Source organism: Magnolia sinica, chromosome 10 (genome assembly GCF_029962835.1).
Source record: "Magnolia sinica isolate HGM2019 chromosome 10, MsV1, whole genome shotgun sequence".
NCBI classification, from domain to species: domain Eukaryota; kingdom Viridiplantae; phylum Streptophyta; class Magnoliopsida; order Magnoliales; family Magnoliaceae; genus Magnolia; species Magnolia sinica.
Genome location: NC_080582.1, coordinates 20,918,064 through 20,937,648, shown reverse-complemented (window position 1 = coordinate 20,937,648; position 19,585 = coordinate 20,918,064). Strand labels below are relative to the sequence as shown.

The 19,585-nt window shown below is 42.8% G+C and overlaps 1 protein-coding gene across 1 annotated transcript in view; it reads left to right on the top strand.

Annotated features, from left to right (window-relative positions):
• LOC131258141 (nuclear transcription factor Y subunit B-6-like) overlaps positions 1-18,458 on the top strand; it is a 99,340-nt gene extending 80,882 nt beyond the window's left edge. Inside the window, exon 2 of the mRNA XM_058259251.1 lies at positions 17,250-18,458. Coding sequence (XP_058115234.1) covers positions 17,250-17,833 — 584 coding nt within the window. The 3' untranslated portion in view covers positions 17,834-18,458. The remainder of the gene's footprint in view (positions 1-17,249) is intronic.
• Positions 18,459-19,585: the final 1,127 nt, after the last annotated feature.

Here is a 19,585-nt window from a genome sequence, read left to right as displayed (position 1 = left end):
AACTGGTCCGGGCTAGGCCCTCTTGCGGCCTTCCCTTCGATGCACATTTCTGACTCCATGACAAGTCTCAGAGTGGCTGATTTTCTAGACGACAACGGAGTCAAACCGAATGCATTTGATTCCCTTTCGGGTTGGCTCTAATCTCATATTGAGAAAGGAGGCTTCTGCACTTCAGACGCCCAGGACTCCATCATCTGGTCGTTGGACCCTTCGGGCCAATTTTCTGCTAAATCGGCCTGGAACATTGGCAGAGAAAGAGGGCAATTCCGTAGTTGGACCAAGCATGTTTGGCACCCCAAGATTCCTCCAAAAATCTTAGTGTTTGTTTGGAGGCTGTTAAACGACGCGCTACCTGTGGATGATCTAGTTCAAAGGAAAGGGATTCAACTAGCCGCTTCTTGTAATTGCTGCATTTCGGCCTCAGAAACTGGCCCTCAGGTGGAATCCCTCTCTCACCTTTTCCTTCTTGGCTCTCTCGCCGAAAAGGTGTGGCTGGGGGCTGCTAGCTTCCTTGGGATTCCCCTGTTTCGCCAGTCCTCCATAGCCAACCGTCTACACTAGTGGTGGAATCGACCTCTTCTTCCTTGCAGCCGTCAGAATGAAATTCGACTGACCCGGTGTTCATTTTGTGGGAAATTTGGAAAGCTAGGAACGCATCAAGATTTGACAACTCCGCAGTTTCGGAGGCTTCAGTTTTTCTTAAAACCCGATGGTGGCTCGTCTCCCTCTTCCCGCATCTTGCAAGAGCTGTTCATCAGCGCCAGTATCAGTCGTCAGCCCCCCCTCCTCCCAACTACTATTCTAAGCCCCACCGCCATGCCCTTTCCCTCTCTGTGGTCAAATGGATTAAACCTCGAGAAGGTCTCCTCAAGATGAATGTAGATGGGTCAGCCTTAGCTAACTCGGGCCCCGCTAGTGGCGGAGGAATCTGCCGTGATCACCTTGGCAACCCAATCTTCACCTTCTCCTGCGGTTATGGGGAAGCATCTAACAACACTGCCGAGCTACGGGCAATATTGGATGGTATGAAACTTTCTCTGGACAAGGGGCTCCACAATGTCCTCATCGAATCCGATTCAAGTTGGGTGGTCTCCTGCCTCACAATGGATTCAGCGTCTTCCTGGAAGTGGGCCTATTGGTTGGCTAGGATCAAGAAGCTTTCCACCCAGGGGAACTTTCGGATAACCCATGTGTATAGGGAAGCTAACAGCCCGGCGGATGGTTTGGCGAAGATGGGCAGCAAAGACCAATCCTCTTGCCATTTTCATGATCTCCCCTCCCTCCCCGGTTTAATTAGGGGGCAGGTGCTCTTAGACAAATCAGGTTTAGGTTATGTTAGAGAAGTATTCACCTCTCAACCTGTATAGTATATGATAAGCAGCCCAGCCTTCTCTTTTTTGCCAACTGGCCTCTCCTGTCTGAATTTGGCTTTTGTAATCTGCTCCTTTTTGAAATGAAGCTTCTGTTTGGCAAAAAAAAAAAGAGCCGTGAAAACAATGATCCGCACCATTAATTAAGGTCACCGTCGGCCAAAATCAGACAAATCAACTCATTAGGTAGGCACACACAATAATCTTTTCAAACCATCGGTTGTCCATTGACGTGGCATTGTGGCCTGCCTGATGAGTAGATAATCCTTATTTTCATTACAGATGATCTTTATCACGTGGTCCACATATTTCAGGTGTGGATGTTCTACGCAAGTCTAGAACGAGAACGTTTGTGTTTGAAATTTCACATGAAAAATATGGTGAGAAACTTTAATAATCTGGCAGTGTGTGGTGGATGATAAGCTCGAGTACTAGAAATTCCTGATAAGTGATTCAAACTCAATCGTTCAAATTATAGGAAACATGTTAGATATGTCTTGAACTAAACATTGCTTTTATTTTGGTTGTCCAAATTAATAATAGTATTCTGATATTTATTGGACAATTAAAATCAGAAAAAATTCAAGTCTTATTTAAAAATCAAATGCGTACAAATCCAAAGATTGTTCAACCCATGTTATTCTCTATTATAACTTAGCCACAGTGGATTGCACAATTTATTCGGTTTAACTTTAATTAATGTGCCATTAAATTATATTTCTAAATGCCTGCGTATCAAGCGTGACACGCAGCCGAGTATAATATACCTGTTCTCATTTAGAAAAGCGAACACTACCGTTGTGAAACCGGCAACCGGTTACAGCCAGTAAATACCAGCCAACCTCAGCCCCAAGCCGGTAACATCACGGAGCTTATTGGTTGGTACCGGGGTAACAACTTAGTGGGTGTTTCGCTGACCGTGGGGTCCACTTTGAAGTATGGGTTGTAGATCCACTCCATCCATCAGTTTTTCTGAATCAGTTTTGGGCAGTCCTGGAAATTAAGTAGATCCAAATCTTAAGTGGATCATACAGTAAGGATTGAATCTCAACCGTTAAAAATATTCTAGGGACACAAAAGTTTTGGATCAAGTTGATATTTGTATTTTCCCTTTATCCAGATCCGTATGATATTATCAATAGGTTGGATGGCAAACAAAAATTACGGTGGAGCCGTTGAAAATTTTTAACGGTGGTCGTTCAATGACTACTGTTTCCTGTACGTGATTAACACTACTGATTTTGATCTACTTCATTTTTGGAAGCATGCCGAAAAATGTGCTGAAAAAACTGATGAAAGGCGTGGATGTACAACGCATACAATAAGGTGGGCCCCACTGTTAGGAAAACACTTACTGTGATGTTACTCGGATAACACCTAATCCTCTCCCAGTAATTACCGGCTATTCCGGAATCTTCGTTTCCAACGCCAGTTTTTGCCAAGTGGAGTGGCCTTCTGCACGGTATAAATGCGGCCTTCTCCCCCAAACTGCTCTCTACACCAAATCAGAGAGAGAGAGAGAGAGAGAGAGAGCACGAGATATGGAACGTAGACTACATGAATCCAGCTCTGGTAAAGCCAAAAGAAAACTCTACTCTCAGTTTCACTTCCTTTGTTTTTTTATTTTGTTTTTATTTTTAAGAGAAATCTCTCTTGTTTTTAGGCTTTTATTTTGATATTATCATCCATTTTCTTGCATGCAGGCACAGATTTCTAACTTAAAATACCCATTTTCCCATTTTCAAGAAAATGGGCTTTTTGTATTTTCCTACCATTTATTTAGAAGTGGGGCCCATGGTGTGGCCATCCAAACCGTTGATTTGATGGAAAAATCAGTTGATGGATCATGACCCAGAAATCTCCAGACGTGAAAATCTTATCTATCTAACCGTTGGGTCCTTTTGTGTTGAATGGTGACTGTAGATGTTTTATTCCTCACCATCTATTTTAGACCATCGATCAAAGGGTTGATATTCTTCCTCAGGGAGATATTATAGGTATGGTCCATCTGAGTGGTTGGGACTGGATCAACGGACTGGATCATATAACCTAGGTCCCCCTTGGACGGACAGGATGCTCCTGTCTTGCATGCAGATTTAGGATTCCATCTCTTCCATCTCTTTCTTTTGATACTTTATTTTCTATTTCAGTCATCGTTTTGCTAATGCATGCAAATCCCAACGCTCTCTTCTACTTCATTCATGGTTTTTCTGTTGCATGCAAATCCTCTCTCTCTCTCTCTCTCTCTCTCTCTCTCTCTCCTTGCATGCACGTATACTCCTGTTTCTCTCTCCATTTCGAAGTTCTTGTCCAACCGGTTGGACCAAAAGGTATGGTCCACACAGAGGATTACTTCCAACCTTTCAGTACATGTGAAATCCAACCCTTACAATGGGATTAACAGCTATGAGGATCACTTGGTAAAAAAATCAAACCAATCTACTCATCAGGTGAGCTATACCATGAAATTATGTGTAATCATTGATAAAAAAAGAAAAACAAATGCGTGATCTACTCAATGAGTACATATGACAGATTTTTGACCACCTTGATATTCATGGTGGGACAAACCTATTGGACGGATTGGATGTCACAGAAACATGAAAGGTGACAAGTTACTAACTGATGGATCGTAACATATATTCCACTCGGTTGGACTTGAGACCACCTCTATTTGTAGTATATATATGCTTTGAAGGTACAATATTTCCTGATTTAACGTTATAGGATACATCAGAACTTATAGCAGTTGGATCTGTGGTCACGTTTCAAAGATCCAGACCGTTCATAAGATGGACCTCACTTTGGATGGGGATACCAAAAAAAATAGATTAATAACATAAAAATAAAATTAAAAATGAAAATTTAGCAGATTGGAATATTTGAAATCTTTGATTCTTTTCCTCCTTCCCTTGAACACTGAACACGGACAGCCTCCCTAACTGTTGTTTTGTGGGCCATTGATCGTAAGCTTTGGATCTTCCCATCTTCAATATTTTTCATGGAAGCCACCATCAACGGTGTATCACGCCAGATCAACGGTTTTGATGACGAAATATGACTGTCCACATGAGCGAAGGGTAATGTACGGTAGAGATGGAGTGGGTGATAGATATTTTCATGTACGCGGAGGATGGGCGACGTCCTCTTTGGAAACTGGGAGTTTTTTGAATGGGTGAGTTGGAGATATTTATTAGTAGACTATTACGATAGTCCATTAGCATTTTCAAAATGGTGGCGACATGTTCTACGCGCACTGATGTACAGACATCAGACCATCCAAAGTGTGGAGCCCTTTGTGGATGGTGCAAAATATCTTGAATCACACTGATAAATCAAATCTAACGATCCAAATGAAGTCCATCAAATGGATGGTTAAAATTAAATTGCGAGTGGTCCCAGTTTAGAAGGAAAAATCAGATGATACACCATTTGGATTGGTGGCAAACTCTCATTTTGATATTTTCGTTTCTCGCGAGATGATAATTTGGTTTGGTTTCTCGTGAAGGTTTGTCCTTTTCCGGGTCCTCGTTTTGACTGTTTTGTCCAGCACAGATGCCCGCCCCGGCGCAGAGCAACTTCTGGCATCTGTCATTTTCTAAACGGCGCATGGTGCGTTACGGGCACCCTCTTGTCGTTTTGTGAGTGGACACCTGTGGGCCCGTGGATCTTTCCGGAATCTGGATTCGTGCTTGCGTATGAAACGAAACGAAGGATGACGAGACGTCCCCTTAATTCTACACGCATGTAGCCCTGCACATCCACACGCAGGCACACGTATGAACATGAAGCACATGCATAAGATCTGAGCTTTACATAAAGTTACAAAAATAATTTTTACAATTCTATCCAGGAAATCAGAGAATTTCACTTGACATTTGGACCACAATTTACAAAGCATATTGACGGTTGGAGTTTCTTTCAAGCCATTCGTTTGATTTGATATGCTTTGCACCCGTGAGGTGTCAAATGGTCTTGAGTTTAGGACAGAAGATCTATATACACAGTAGGTCACCAGTGGAAAGCTCAGGTTTCACACGTGTAACACCAAGACACACTCTCACGCATGCGTGTGGATTAGCAAACCAATATGACAAATGGACGGTAGGGTGGTAGACTGGGTTTTGGCAAGGCCCAGCCCAGCTCCATTTACTGTCTGAATTTTCCTATAATCCATCCGTTGGAGTGGAAAATGAATGAGAATTTAGAGGTTTGAAACCAACGGCCCACATGCAAGATGCATGTGTTATATAACTGATGATGTATTTATAAGATAGGACACGTGTACATATGAGGTGGGGCCGGGCTGGGTTAAAATGACCTAATCCAACGCAGTCCGGAGGGGGATTGACTGAGGTTTGTGTCCTCTTTCAATGACCCAAACCATCCATGTGATGGACGCGGATTGGGTAATGCCCTTGCTTGTATGGACGGTGGTAAAGACGCTTGTATTAGTGCTTGGTATGAGTTAGCTGGACCGAAGGCCACGGCCGGCTATGCCCTGTCAAATACAGTAGATGAGAGCTGATACGGTTCATGAGTTTCGATATGCCGTATCTTGGCACCCTTTTATTAGCTAACCAGACATAATCCAGCAGCTACTTGACCTAACAGTCTTTCGAAAGTTGATGAACTTTTTCTCTAGCTAGTGTCTGGCGGCTGGCGGGCCAATCATACGATGCCATGTGAGACTATCACAGTCTAAAGGAACTCGTTTCAACCTAGATTGTGGCTTGACTGAATCCGCTCCCTTGATCATGATTGGGTACTATCCTCACTTGGGACGTGGATTGCTTAGTGACCTTGCCACTATTGACTAATGTATACGGTGACTTAACATGGTGGGATTTGATTGGGCCATGTGCTTAGGTTAAGGAAGGCCCCACGTACGGTGACTTAACATGGTGGGATTTGATTGGGCCATGTGCTTAGGTTAAGGAAGGCCCCACGTAAGATATGTTGGAAAGTTGTTAGGTTGGGTATCTACTTGATCATGCCCTATCACAGTTGTACATGGCCCAAGTAAATCCCATCATGTTGGATCACCATATACATTTGTGGAGGCAACGTCCTATCCATGCGATCTGTGTCCCTTACCTAAGACTAACTGTTTATCCCTAATGTGGTGGGATTTGATTGGATAGCAGACTGCTGTCAAAGATGATACCCACATAATGCCTGTTTGAAAGTTGTTTGGTTTAGTAGACCAATTCATCTTTGATAGAGGCCTGCTGTCCAATTAAATCCTTCCACATCTAGTAGAGAACTTAGTCATGGTGGGGACATGTTCACCGTTTTCACTTGACAGCTGGATAGAAAGTAAGAAGCAAATCCAAGGTTAGAATTTATTTCTAGCCATTCAATTGCTTTGATGTGCTTTTATTCCCCAGGTGTAAGATCTCACATGTGTAAGTTCCTTACACATTTTCGTGCATGCGTGTGGATTAGCAGACCGGCTAGGCCCAGTCTGGCCCAAAAAGTTAAATCCCCATTTCTTGTCTGAATTTTCCTAATCCATCCAGTGGAGTGGAAAAGAAATGAAAATTTAGAGGTTTGAAACCAATGGCCTACATGCAAAGTGCATGTGTTATATAACTGACGGTTTATTTCCCGGATAGAGCGTGTACATATGAGGTGGGGTTTGGGTAGGTTAAAAGGCCTTGATCCAACATGGTCCAAAGGGGACTGACTGAGGTTTCCTTACAACACATGCCAGCTTACTGCAGTTGGGTTTCCTCCTTCACTGACCCAAACCATCTATGTGATGGATAGGGGATTTGGTTCTACAGCAGGCATTGTCAATGATGGCTCCGTCGGGTATCTACTAGATGAGAGCTGATACAGTTAAGATGAAATAACATTAAGTTTCTTTAGGCCGTGTCGTGGCACCATTTTATTGGTCCATCAGACAATCGAGCACCAGCTTGACCCAATAACCTTTTGAGAGTTGGTGGCCCATTCTTTGGCAAGTATCTGACGGGCCAATGAAATGGCGCCATGTCAGAGTATAACGGAACTCAGTGTTTACAACATGATGGGATTTGATAGGGCCATGTGCCTATGTCGAAGAGAGCCAAGACAAGTTTGAAAGTTGTTAGGTTGAGAATGTACTCATACTTGGCACATTTTTTTAATTCACACATGCACAAACCCCACACACTAACGCTATAGTGGGATTTCACTCAAACCCTTGACTTGGTGTTGAAACTCTTGACTCTACCACTGGGGCAAGAGTAAGGACCTAGATATTTTTCCTGCTGCAGTGGATATCGATCTTGTGACCTATTCTACAACTTATGGAGTCATTATCACTCTGATTGTGACACCTGGCGCAATCAAATCCCGCCGTATTAGATTATCACATATATTGGTGGTGGCAGCATAATCATGTAATCCACACCCTTCCACCTTGATTGATCTCTATTTGGATTTGATTGGATGGTAGACTGTTGTTAGAGATAGGTTCATACGACTCATGTTTGAAAGTTTGTTTGGTCGAGTAGATCGGGCCATCTCTGATAGAGATCTGCTGTCCAATTAAATCCTACCATATCCAGGTAGAGACAACTTGGTTCGGTGGGAACGTGTCCACATCTTTCAATAGACAGGTGGACAGAGAGTACAAAGCAAATTGAAGGTCAGAATTTCTTTCTAGCCATTCATTTGCTTTGATATGCTTTGCTCCCCACGGGTAAGATTTCACACACGCGTGTAAGATCATGACACAGTTTCGTGCATGTGTGTGGATTAGCAAACCAACATCACAAATGGAGGGTCAGGTTGGCGGTGGACAGGGCTAGGGCTAGGCTCAGCCCGACCCAAAAAGTCAAATCTCCATTTTCTCCCTGAATTTTCCTCATCCATCTGGATAAAGTGGAAAAGAAATGAGAATTTAGAGGTTTGCAACCAACGACCTACAATGCAAGATGCATGTGTTATATAATTGATGTTGTGTTTGGAGGATAGGACACGTCTACATATGAAGTGGGGTGGGGTTAAAGTGACTTGATCCAACCGGATCTAAAGGGTGACCGACTGAGGTAATTTCCTACAACACAATATCCCAGTTTAGTGCATACTATACAGGCAGGAGTCCGGTTTCTTTGTTCAGGGCAAATGGACATTTTCTATTCTTTGCAATATTATTGGGCCACATCATCACTGACGACGTCTTAGTATTGTATTTAATGTAAGTAGTGTTGATGTCATTAGTGATAACGTGGGCCAAAAAAATTTGCAGGAAATGTAAAAATCTTGTTTGTCAGGAACTAAGGATCTGGATTAAACAAGCAAACTTCAGCCATTGGAAGGGCACCACCTTTCAATGACCCAAACCTCCTATATGATGGACAGAGATTGGGTGATGTTTCTACCTGTGCCGGTGTTGTACCCCGCATGGTGGGATTTGGTTAGATGGAATCAGAGATGGCCCGTCAAGTGTCTACTTGACAGTAGCTTGATTTGGTCAGACTGAAATAACTGTGAGTTCTATGAGGCCATGATGTGGCGCTATTTCATTGATCCATTCTACATGGTCCAATACCTACTTGACCCAACCTTGTTTTGAAAGTTGCTGAGCTCTTCTTTGACAAGTATCTAGCGAGTCAATGAAATGGCACCATGTCATAGTCTTATGGAGCTCAGTGTTACCTTGGCCTGACCCTGGCTTGACGGAATACATTCCCTTGATATTGATTGGGTATTAACCCTACCTGGGATGCAGATTGTGCGATGCCACTACCTATCAATGTTTATGGTGACCCAAGGTGGCGGGATTTGATTGAGCCATGTGTTGTTGTCTAAGAAGGGCCCATATAAGACAATGGCACATGGCCCAATCAAATCTTGCCATGTTGGATCACCACATATGTTGGTGGTTATAGTGTAACCAAGCTATTTGCATCCCTCTACTTGGGTTGAGCTCCCTTCATTCCAGATGTGGTGGAATTTGATTGGATGGTAGACTTCTGCTAAAGATGACTGTTTGAAAGTTGTTCAGCTGAATAGATAGTTATCTTTGATAGCAGCCTGCTGTCCAATTAAATCCCACCACATCATTGTGCATGGAGGCAACTTGATTCAGGTGGAGAAGTGTAGTACTAGAATTTCTTTCTAGCCAATCATTTATTTTGATATGCTTTGCCCCAAAGGTGTCAAATGACCTTGTTGTACGACAGAGGATCTTATACATTATAGTTCACCTGATGAAAAGCTCAGATTTCACACGTGATATTCTCACGCATGTGCATGGATTAGCAAACCAACATGTCAAATGGAGGGTTGGTTTGGCAATGTACTGGGCTTGGGCTAGGGCCAGCCCAGCCCAAAAGTCAAATCTCCATTTCCTATCTGAATTTTCCTAAACCATCTGGGTTTGGGCTAGGCCCAGACCGGCCCAAAAGTCCAATCTCCATTTCCCATTTGAATTTTCCTAAACCATCCTTTGATGAAGTGGAAAAGAAATGAGAATTTAGAGGTTTGAAACCAACGGCCTACATGCAAGATGCATGTGTTATATAACTGACATTGTGTTGGTAGGACATAGGAGACGTGTGCATATAAAGCAAGGTCAGGGTGGGTTAAAATGATTTGATCCAACGCAGTCCAGAGGTGGACTGCCTGAGATTTCCTACACATCCCACTTGCTGGAGTAATACATAGGCAGGCTTTAGCCATTATAAGGGAGCCCTCTTTCAAAGACCAAACCTACTATCAGATGGACACGGATTGGGTACTACCCTGGCTTGTGCCCACGGAGCTAAAGTTGTGGTGGGATTTAGTTGGCCAGAAGGCCGTTGTGGGAGATGGCCTGGCCAAGTATTTACTTGACAGCATCCTGATTTGGTCGGCTGAAATTACGATCGACCTTTGTAAGGCAGTGACGTGGTGCCATTTCATTGGTTCACTGGACATGGTAAAGCACCCACTTGACCCAACCCCCTTTTGAAAGTTGGTGTGGACCCTTTTTGACAAGTGCCTGGCGAGCCAATGAAATAGTGTCACGTCACAGCCTAGTGGAAGTCAGGGTTATCCTAGCTTGACCAAAACTCCTCCCTTGCATGATGTCAAATTGTCAATTAGGTACCATCCGTACCTGGGATAAGGATTGTGTGGTGACCCTACCACCACCAACCAATGTCTATGGTGAACTGACTTGGCGGGATTTGAATGGTCCACGTGCCAATGTCTAAGAGGGACACACAAGACAGGTTTGAAAGTTGTTAGGTTGAGTATGTACTTGATTGTCCTATCTCTAACATGACATAATCAAATCCCACCACTTCGGATCACCACGTATGTCGGTGGTGACAGTGTAACCACGTGATCCGCAACTCTTTATATGGATTGAGCTCCCTCCGTTCTTGATGTGATGAGATTTGATTGAATGATATGTCACATCCAGAGATGGCACCTATGTAAGGCATGTTTGAAAGTTGTTCAATCAAGTAGGCGGGGTCATCTTTGATGGTGGCCTGTGGTCCAATTAAATCTTACCACATTAGTGTAGAGGTATCCACAACTTTGAAACATGCTTATCAAGTTGATGAGAAATGCATGGTGACCCCAACACCACACAACGCAACGGTGTTGAGACATGGGGCAATTTGATTGGTCCACGTGCCACTGTCAAGGAGGAACCCTAATGTGGTGTTGAGATTTGATTGAATAATAGGTCACAACCAGAGATGGCACCCATGTAAGGCATGTTTGAAAGTTATCAAGTAGGCAGGGTCATCTTTGCAGTGACCTTTGGTCCAATTAAATCTTACCACATTAGGGTAGAGGTATCCACAACTTTGAAACATGCTTATCATGTTGATGAGAAATGCATGGTGACCCCAACACCACACAGCACAAAGGTGTTGAGACATGGGGCAATTTGATTAGTCCAAGTGCCAAATTGTCTAGGGCAGACAAAGATTGGGTACTTCACTGCTTGTACTGACGTTGATATTGGCATGATGTGGTGGAATTTCATTGAATGCCAAGCTTCTGCCATTGATGAAGCCCACACAAAGCATGTTTGAAAGTTGTTTGCCATATACATGGATAATATTCTAATTGTTCACTACATGTAGGTACAATATTCAAGTCCTGCTGTCCAATTAAATCTTGCCACATTAGGGACAGATGGAGCTCATTTCATGTGAGGCATCTACAACTTTCAAACATGTTTTGCATGGGGACTCGGATTGCAATGTGAACCCAACACCACATATGTCGATAGTGTTGTGATTTGGTAGTATTTGATTGGGTCAAGTGCCAAAACATGAGGTGGATGCAGATTAGGTACTGCCCCTGCCCCTCCCTCCATATATTGATATTATGCGGACAACGATACAGACATAATGTGATAGAATTTAATTGGACAACAAGCCGTTTGATATGGGTCAATGGAAAGCATGTTTGAAATTTGTTCTGGCAGTTTGTCATTCAATCAAATCCCACCATATTAGAGGTGGCCAGGCGGGGGATGTGTTTACAACTTTCAAACATGCTTTGGGTGGGGGAGCGCAGTTTAGGTGGGACGCAGCATGTTTGAAAGTTGGTTGGTCAAGTATATACTTGACTAGGCCCCATCTCTGACCGTGACTTACTGTTTAGTCAAATCCTGTCATGTTGTGTATGCACTAACGTCAGTATAACTAGGGAAAGTGACCAATCCACATCCCTTCTGGTTAAGCATATAATCAACCTAACAACTTTCTAACATGCTTCACAAGGGCTCCATTGCTGACAACAGCATGTGCCCCAAGCCTAGTCCGAACACCACCAAGCAACACGGTGTTGGGGTCGGATAAAGGTGTTTAGGGTTTAAGTATTACCTCTGACATGGTGCCTTATCATTGGCCTACAGAAGCTGTCAGAGTGGGTCCAGCAACTTTCACGGTCATGTAGGTATTCGGATCCTTCTTTGACACGTGTATTGCGTGCCAATTATAATGCACGGTGTAGGGTTAAGACCTAATCCAATCCCATGGCAACCTCAGCGGTGTGTTGGTGTCACCAGGTTTTGTGGCCCTACATTGATGTATGTTTTATATCCGCACTAGCTAAACATTATGCCATATTATTTTAGGGAATGGCCCAGAATTGAGACAGATCCAAAGCTCAGGTGGACCACACCACATGAAGTAGTGGACAAAGTGTCCCACCCTTGAAACCTTTCTAGGGCCTACCATGATGTTTATTTGCCATCTACTCTATTCATAAGGTCACACAGACCTGGATGAATGGAAACACAAATATCAGCTGTATCCAAAACTTACATGCCCCCTAAGAATTTTTCAATGGTAGCTGTTCAATCTCCATTATTTTCTGTTGTGTGGTCCACTTAAACTTTGGATCTTCCTCATTTTTGGCTCATGCCCTAAGATGATCTTGCAAAATGGATAGATAGCGTGGATATAACACATACATTATGATGAGGCCTGCGTAACCTGGCCAGGCCACCGAGTAGAGTGGCACATGTAACGATCAACTTCCGTTGGGGTCAGTCACCACGCGATCCATGTCCCAACTCTGACATTGGCCTTGTCCAATCAAATCCTGCCCTGTTGTCCCTTTACCAACTTCGGTGCAGGGATGAGGCAGAACCCAATCTGCGTCCCTGTATGATGGGCTTCAGTACTGTAGATGGGGAGTTCACCCGGCCAGGAGACTGTCAGGTTGAAATATTTCAAACCTTTGATTATTCAAAGATTGTGCAGACGTCCATTTCCAAAGGAAAGCATCAAATGATCGAAGGGTTGTGACATTCTCATCTAAGAGTTTTGATGGTTTCATTTTCCATGTAATGAAGCCTATCATATAAGCAGTTCTGATCAGCTACAGATGATCCCAGATCCAATGGCTAAAGTCCCCTGCCGTTTTATCGAATACAATACCTAGGGATGGGACACGGATACCTCGCGTCTCAGGAATACATCTGAAGCAGGGTCCCGTCTTAATGTATGTGCTTTATCTATGCCTTCCATCCATTTTTCCAGCTCATTTTAGGCTAACGCCCAAAAATGAGGCAGATCCAAAGCTCAGGTGGACCACGCCACAGGGAACAATGGGGATAATGACACCCACCTTTCTAGGGCCCACCATGATGTTTGTTTGCCATCTAACCTGTTCATTAAGTCACATGGACCTAGATGAAGGGAAATCAAAAATATCAGCTTGATCCAAAACTTATGTGTCCCAGGAAGATTTTAATATTGCCCCCAAGAAGTTTTCAACAGTAGGTGTCCAATCCCCATGATTTCCTGTAGTGTGGTCCATTTGAGCTTTATATATACTTCTTGTTTGGGCTGTACGAGTTAATCACTGGACATAATGCTGCTGAGATCATTCTGCTAGAATAAGCCAGAAATAGATTTGCAATGATGCTGCAAGTGTGTGTGAGCATGTCTGCAATGCAAGTGTGCGTACTTGAGTGCATTGCTATATGAATGGTACTTTCTGATATTGCCTTCTAAAAATGAATGTTACCCCCATTGATATCCCACCTAATATTCATGCCCTGATATGCCCTTGTTCGATACGTTGTTATATTTATTATATTTTAACCTTTGCTCATACGCTACTTTCCTGATAATCTCTTGCCAGTCGTTCATATTATGATATCTTCAACCTAGTTCATAATGAAGTGGCTCTGATACATTGTGATATCTTCAATCTAGTTCGTAATGAAGTAGCCCTAAAGTCGAAGGAGGCCGTGCGTCTGTGGTCCATTTGAGCTTTATATATACTTCTTGTTTGGGCTCATGCCTAAAAATGAACTAGCAAAGGGGATGGATGGTGTGGATATAAATTCATACATCAAGCGGGACCCCACAGAGCTTTGGCTACTTGGAGAATTTCAGGCCATCCCCATCAACCGTGGGAGCCATCAAAGATCTACAAAGCCTGTATAGTGATTGGGATTGTTGTTATAGTAGACGTACCCCTTGGGTGGGCGATTTCCCAATAGTAAAGTCGATTTGGTTGTGGTAGTGTGCGGGTCAGATGCTCGGGGATATCACTTGATTGGGTGCAATTTCAGATCCAGCCCATTTATTATTGGATTGGATCGACTGACTTGTTTGCTGATCCGGTCCATTAGCACACTTTCTGGATTGATGGATAAAAGATCCAAACCATTCATGTTCTGGGCCTCATGGAGGATATCCAAACTATTTTCACATTTGGATATTTTGATGGGATTTGTAAATTAGCCACCTATGTTTTGGTTTATGGACAAAAAACCGCCTAGTGTAAAATATTTTCAAATCTAATAGCCTAACTTTTGCACTGTTAATCAAATAATCCCTCACCGTTTGTAAGGTGTATGCATTTCACATGGTATTTTTTATATGATTAAAATGCCCATGGTGAATGCTGACATCTGCCACCTTACCAATTGAAACTACATAGCATTTACCATGGATTAAATAGTCATTTAACCATGGTAAATGGTTTACACTACCTCTCTCCTTCTCTCCCTACTCTCCTCTCTCCTTTTCTCCTTCCCCCGATGTGCTATCGCTGAGCCTATTGGAGCAGTGTGGGTCATTGGTGCAGCTGTCTCTACCTTCTCTCTTTCTTTCATTCTCCCCCCACGAGCTGTCGAAGCGGTGTGGGTTGTTGGGCTGCCAACACATCCCTGATGCCATTCTTCTTGATTGTCTCCTTTTAATTTTCAATGAAAAATGGATGGTAGATCTGGTTGGTGATCCACTCTTTTAGCGTTGAGGCATAGGAATGTGACAAATAAGCGGTGGCCCATTTCTCATTCCCCATTTGTGATCCTGATCATTGATCGGATGGGCCCTATAGTGGATGGTGGATTTCCTAAAATCAATCGGTGGCCCACCTCTCCTACCTCCTTTGTGATGTACATCATCAATCAGATAAACCCTACAGTGGATGACAGACGGCCTAAAAAATTCAGTGGTGGCCCACCTCTCCTTCTTCATTTATTATCTAGATGATTGATCAGATTAGCCAAAAAGTGGATGGCAGATGCCTTAAAAATTCAATTATATCCCATTCTCCTTCCTCATTTGTGATCGAGCTCATTGATCGGATTGGCCCTACAATGGATGGCAAAATCTGAAAGATTCCACATGGTCGATGAGCCCTATAGTGGTTAAAATTCACCCAGATGGGAATTTGATAGTTATCTAATTTTTTGCTATTTTTATATTAAATATGATCTGTAGATGAATTGTTTCTAAATTTTAGGTCCTTAATTGTAGGGTTAATATTATTAACTTCTTGGTAAAAACTAGTTAATATGGGGGCCAAACTGCAACATGGTTTGGATTCAGTTGTATAAACTCAAGGATAGAGGATACCAACACCCAAACCCAAGGATAGAGGATACCAACACCCAAACCCATTCTGCTTTGACAAAGGGTAAAGACTCAAAATGGCTAGACTGCATGGAAAGCCCAACCTGAACATCCCAACCAACATGATTTGACCGCTCATGGGCTAAGCATGATATAAACATTAGTCCCCTTCCCATTGCTTCTCATTTACACCCCTATTAGAAGTGAACCATTAATAGCATCGATGGACTTGTGCGATTATTCTCCTTGCATCTGTGCAGTGCTCTCTAATCCTCATCCGAACTAGTATATTCGTGTCTTCGAATTTTGTAACTGAGATCATATTTCAGTTAGCCATGATATATAGTTAGGTAGGGTTTATATGATAAGGTAGAATGTTTTAAATAGTTCAATTAGTGGTGTAGATTCCTCTTTAATTATCTATTTACACATTTAAGAGTTCATGTAAAACAATATATACTATCCAATCTCTATAACAATCTTGTGCGACTGAAGTAAATAAGTGTAAAAAGTAGATTTTGTTATAGTTATTGAATTAAAAATGCTTATTCTTTATAGATTATTAATATACCATGTACATAGGATGTTCTTTATGTAATTCAATACGCAGTTTGATCAATTTCAAAGGACAAGCTTTTACACATGTACCTTTACCCTTAGCCCAAAGCAGATTGGGTCTATGAGTCTAGGCATCCTCTAGCCTTGACCTTGCACAATTAGAGCTCATGTGCCGTGATCTAAATCATTTCTCACTTTGTTCCTATGTTAGTTGGTTCTTTCCTAACACCTTAACAATCTTAACTCTTCAATAGGCGTCCTGAAATTAGGAAGAAATTCATCAACATGCCATATTTAACATAACATAGTTTTGACCAGTGTAGGGTCCATCCACCATTTGTAGATCTTTGAGATAATTATTAAGGCATCAGCTGCCATCCATTGGAAGGCCCATTCGACCAATGATCTAGATCACAAATGAAGGAGAGGTGCCCACCGCTTATTTGTCACCTTCCTCGTTGCCTCAATGTTAAGTGGGTGTGCTACCAACTAGATTTTGATGGCCACTAATTGAATATTTAGGATTGCTAAAATCAATGAAGTTCTTGTGATATGCTCTATTGAAAATGTACACTACAATTTGGATGGTTTGGATTGAAGCATGTGCACGCCATGTGACCTGCACCACAGTTCTTCAATTTCTCTTCTCCCATGTTTGTGTGTGACCCATCTAAGCCATGGATTGGCATGATTTTTGGGCCCTTTGCCAAACATGGGAGATCGCGTGTGATGGTCGGAGTAGATACATGATCATATCATGGTGGGGCCCACACAGCTCATCTGGGACACGGTTGTCGTGAAAATGTTTGCACTCAATCATTTTATTTTTTTTTAACACATGCACACATGGGAATCCCATCCTTCTCACCTTCAAGGGGAGTTTAAACACCTCCTAGAAGTTTCATGGGGCACCAATGGTTAATTTGAATTGTCAATTTATTCACACAACTAGGGTTGGTAACCATGTGAATGTGTTTGGTTGTTGATGATGGCTTAGGGACAAAGATCTCGGACCCTGACACTCCTCCAAAGCAGCGTGCAACATTTGATGACAACCCGGACCGCGATAGCGTCTGCACTGTCCGTGAGCAGGACCGCTTCATGCCCATCGCGAATGTGATACGCATCATGCGCAAGGTCCTCCCAACACATGCCAAGATCTCCGATGATGCCAAGGAGACAGTGCAGGAGTGCGTCTCCGAGTACATCAGCTTCATCACCAGCGAGGCCAACGAGAGGTGCCAGCGTGAGCAGCGCAAGACGATCACTGCAGAGGACGTGCTGTGGGCCATGAGCAAGCTCGGGTTCGATGACTACATTGAGCCCCTATGCGCGTATCTTCATCGATACCGCGAGATAGAGGGTGACCACCGAGGCTCAGTAAGGGGTGATCCACTGCTGCCCAGGCGGGCCATGGACATGGGACCACTGGCGGCGGCGGCGTATGGGCCGGCATTTCACATGGGACATCATCAGGGGCTGTTTGGAATGGGAATGGGTGGTTATTTCAGGGATGGAACAGGTACAAGCTCCTCACAAGCAGCAATGGCTGGGTATGATCCATACGCTGCTTACAAGTAATACAAATGTTGTAGTAGAAGCTATAGTATGTATATAGTATGAGGTTTGCTAGTCGTGCATGCATGTATAATACAGCCCAAGTGCAAGATCCAAGTTGCTTATCCGGTGGGTCCCACCATATAGAGACGCCATGGCCAGAAATCAGGTAGGTTCACTCCTGATAATGGTCAAAGTTGGTAGCTCAAATGGATGGTTTTATAAAGAGTTTCTTAACCGTTCTTTTTTTTTTTTTTCCTCATGTTGTGGACACACTTCCTGAGTGGGCCAGCCTGATTCCTGTTCCAGGGCATCAGACAGTCATGTGATGGATGGCTTTGATCTTGCATACATGTGCCACATGAGCACATGTGGTGGCATTTTGATGGGCTGCGCTATATACTCAACAACGATTATCAAACCTGGTTATAGTATATCTATACTATGGTGAAAACATGGTTATGTGAGTAGAAAAGAGAGGTTGAATGTGGTGTTTGCGTGCAACGTGGATGTATTTTGTATGCTTTCTGATAGTGTAAAACGTGGGTCTATGTTGCAGCGAGGGTGGTGAAGGGGACTCCTTTTTCTCCCCCTTTTTTTTTTTGGTTGTAAACTTTCTAGTTATGAAATGGGAAGAAGGTTTTTATATATGGAGTATTTATTTATTATTATTTTGAGAAATGCTCCAGTGCTCGAGCACTATAATTATAATGCTCCTGCTCGTAGTTGCGTGGGGTTACTTGCAGTCCAATCAATTGATCTGAACTCTCTATTAAATCCAGAACACATTTCATGGGTTGCCAGGCCAAAACATTTACTCATTCGCTGATCTAATCATCCTTGATTGGGTCTTACTTTTTGTGGCCATACCTTTTACAAAGGCATGGATAGGTTGGTTAGGTTTGCCTAACAGAGTGATTCTTCTTGATCAGATGCAATGCAAGATCGTCCCCAACTATAGATGGATCGAAATTTCAATTGGGCCTATTTTTGTTTAAGCAATCCTGACCGTCTATATTAAACAACAGTGATCAGATGATTAATGATTGCATAGTCAGTGAGATGTTTACATGGTGGCCTACGACCATGAGATGTGTGCCTGTTAGTGAAAGAGACTTTATGTGAGTCAGTTCCGGAGAAATGACTTGTCAACCCCGTCTAATGAAATTTATTTCCTGGCAGTTGCCTGCAAGTGACTTGTACTGTTAAGTGGGTGAATTTCCTCCCTTATACTAGAGCTTACAGGAGTATATATTTTCTTTCTTACCTTTTGGAATTTACAAAAAAAAAAAAGGCCTAATTAATATCTAATTTATATTCCAATACCTTTTTCGAAAAGATTTTTTAAAACCTCCTTACATAATTGATATAATTATTATTCCATTACCTTCCTCCACGGTCGGTGGCTTGGGTGGGCCCCACCATGATGTTTATGTAAAATCAACCCTAACCATCAGGTGCATTACCTCGTATTAGGCAAAGGGCCAAAAAATCAGCTCCATATGTGATTCATCAGCTCCACCATGGACTACATGATTTTAAACATGTGATTTATCATCACCACCTCTGATTCAGGTGGACCAGATGATTTTAAACAGTGTTTTGCCTCTCGCCCTCCAATTTGTTTCCGTTAGCGTGGCCCACAAGTTAATCAGATATGGGTATGACTTTTGGGCACATGCCTAAATTTTGGCGTGGAATTTAGGTCTAATTGTTCAAGTGGCATTCATATAAGTGTTACAGTTGGTCTTGCTGGAATCTAATTGTTAGAGTAGA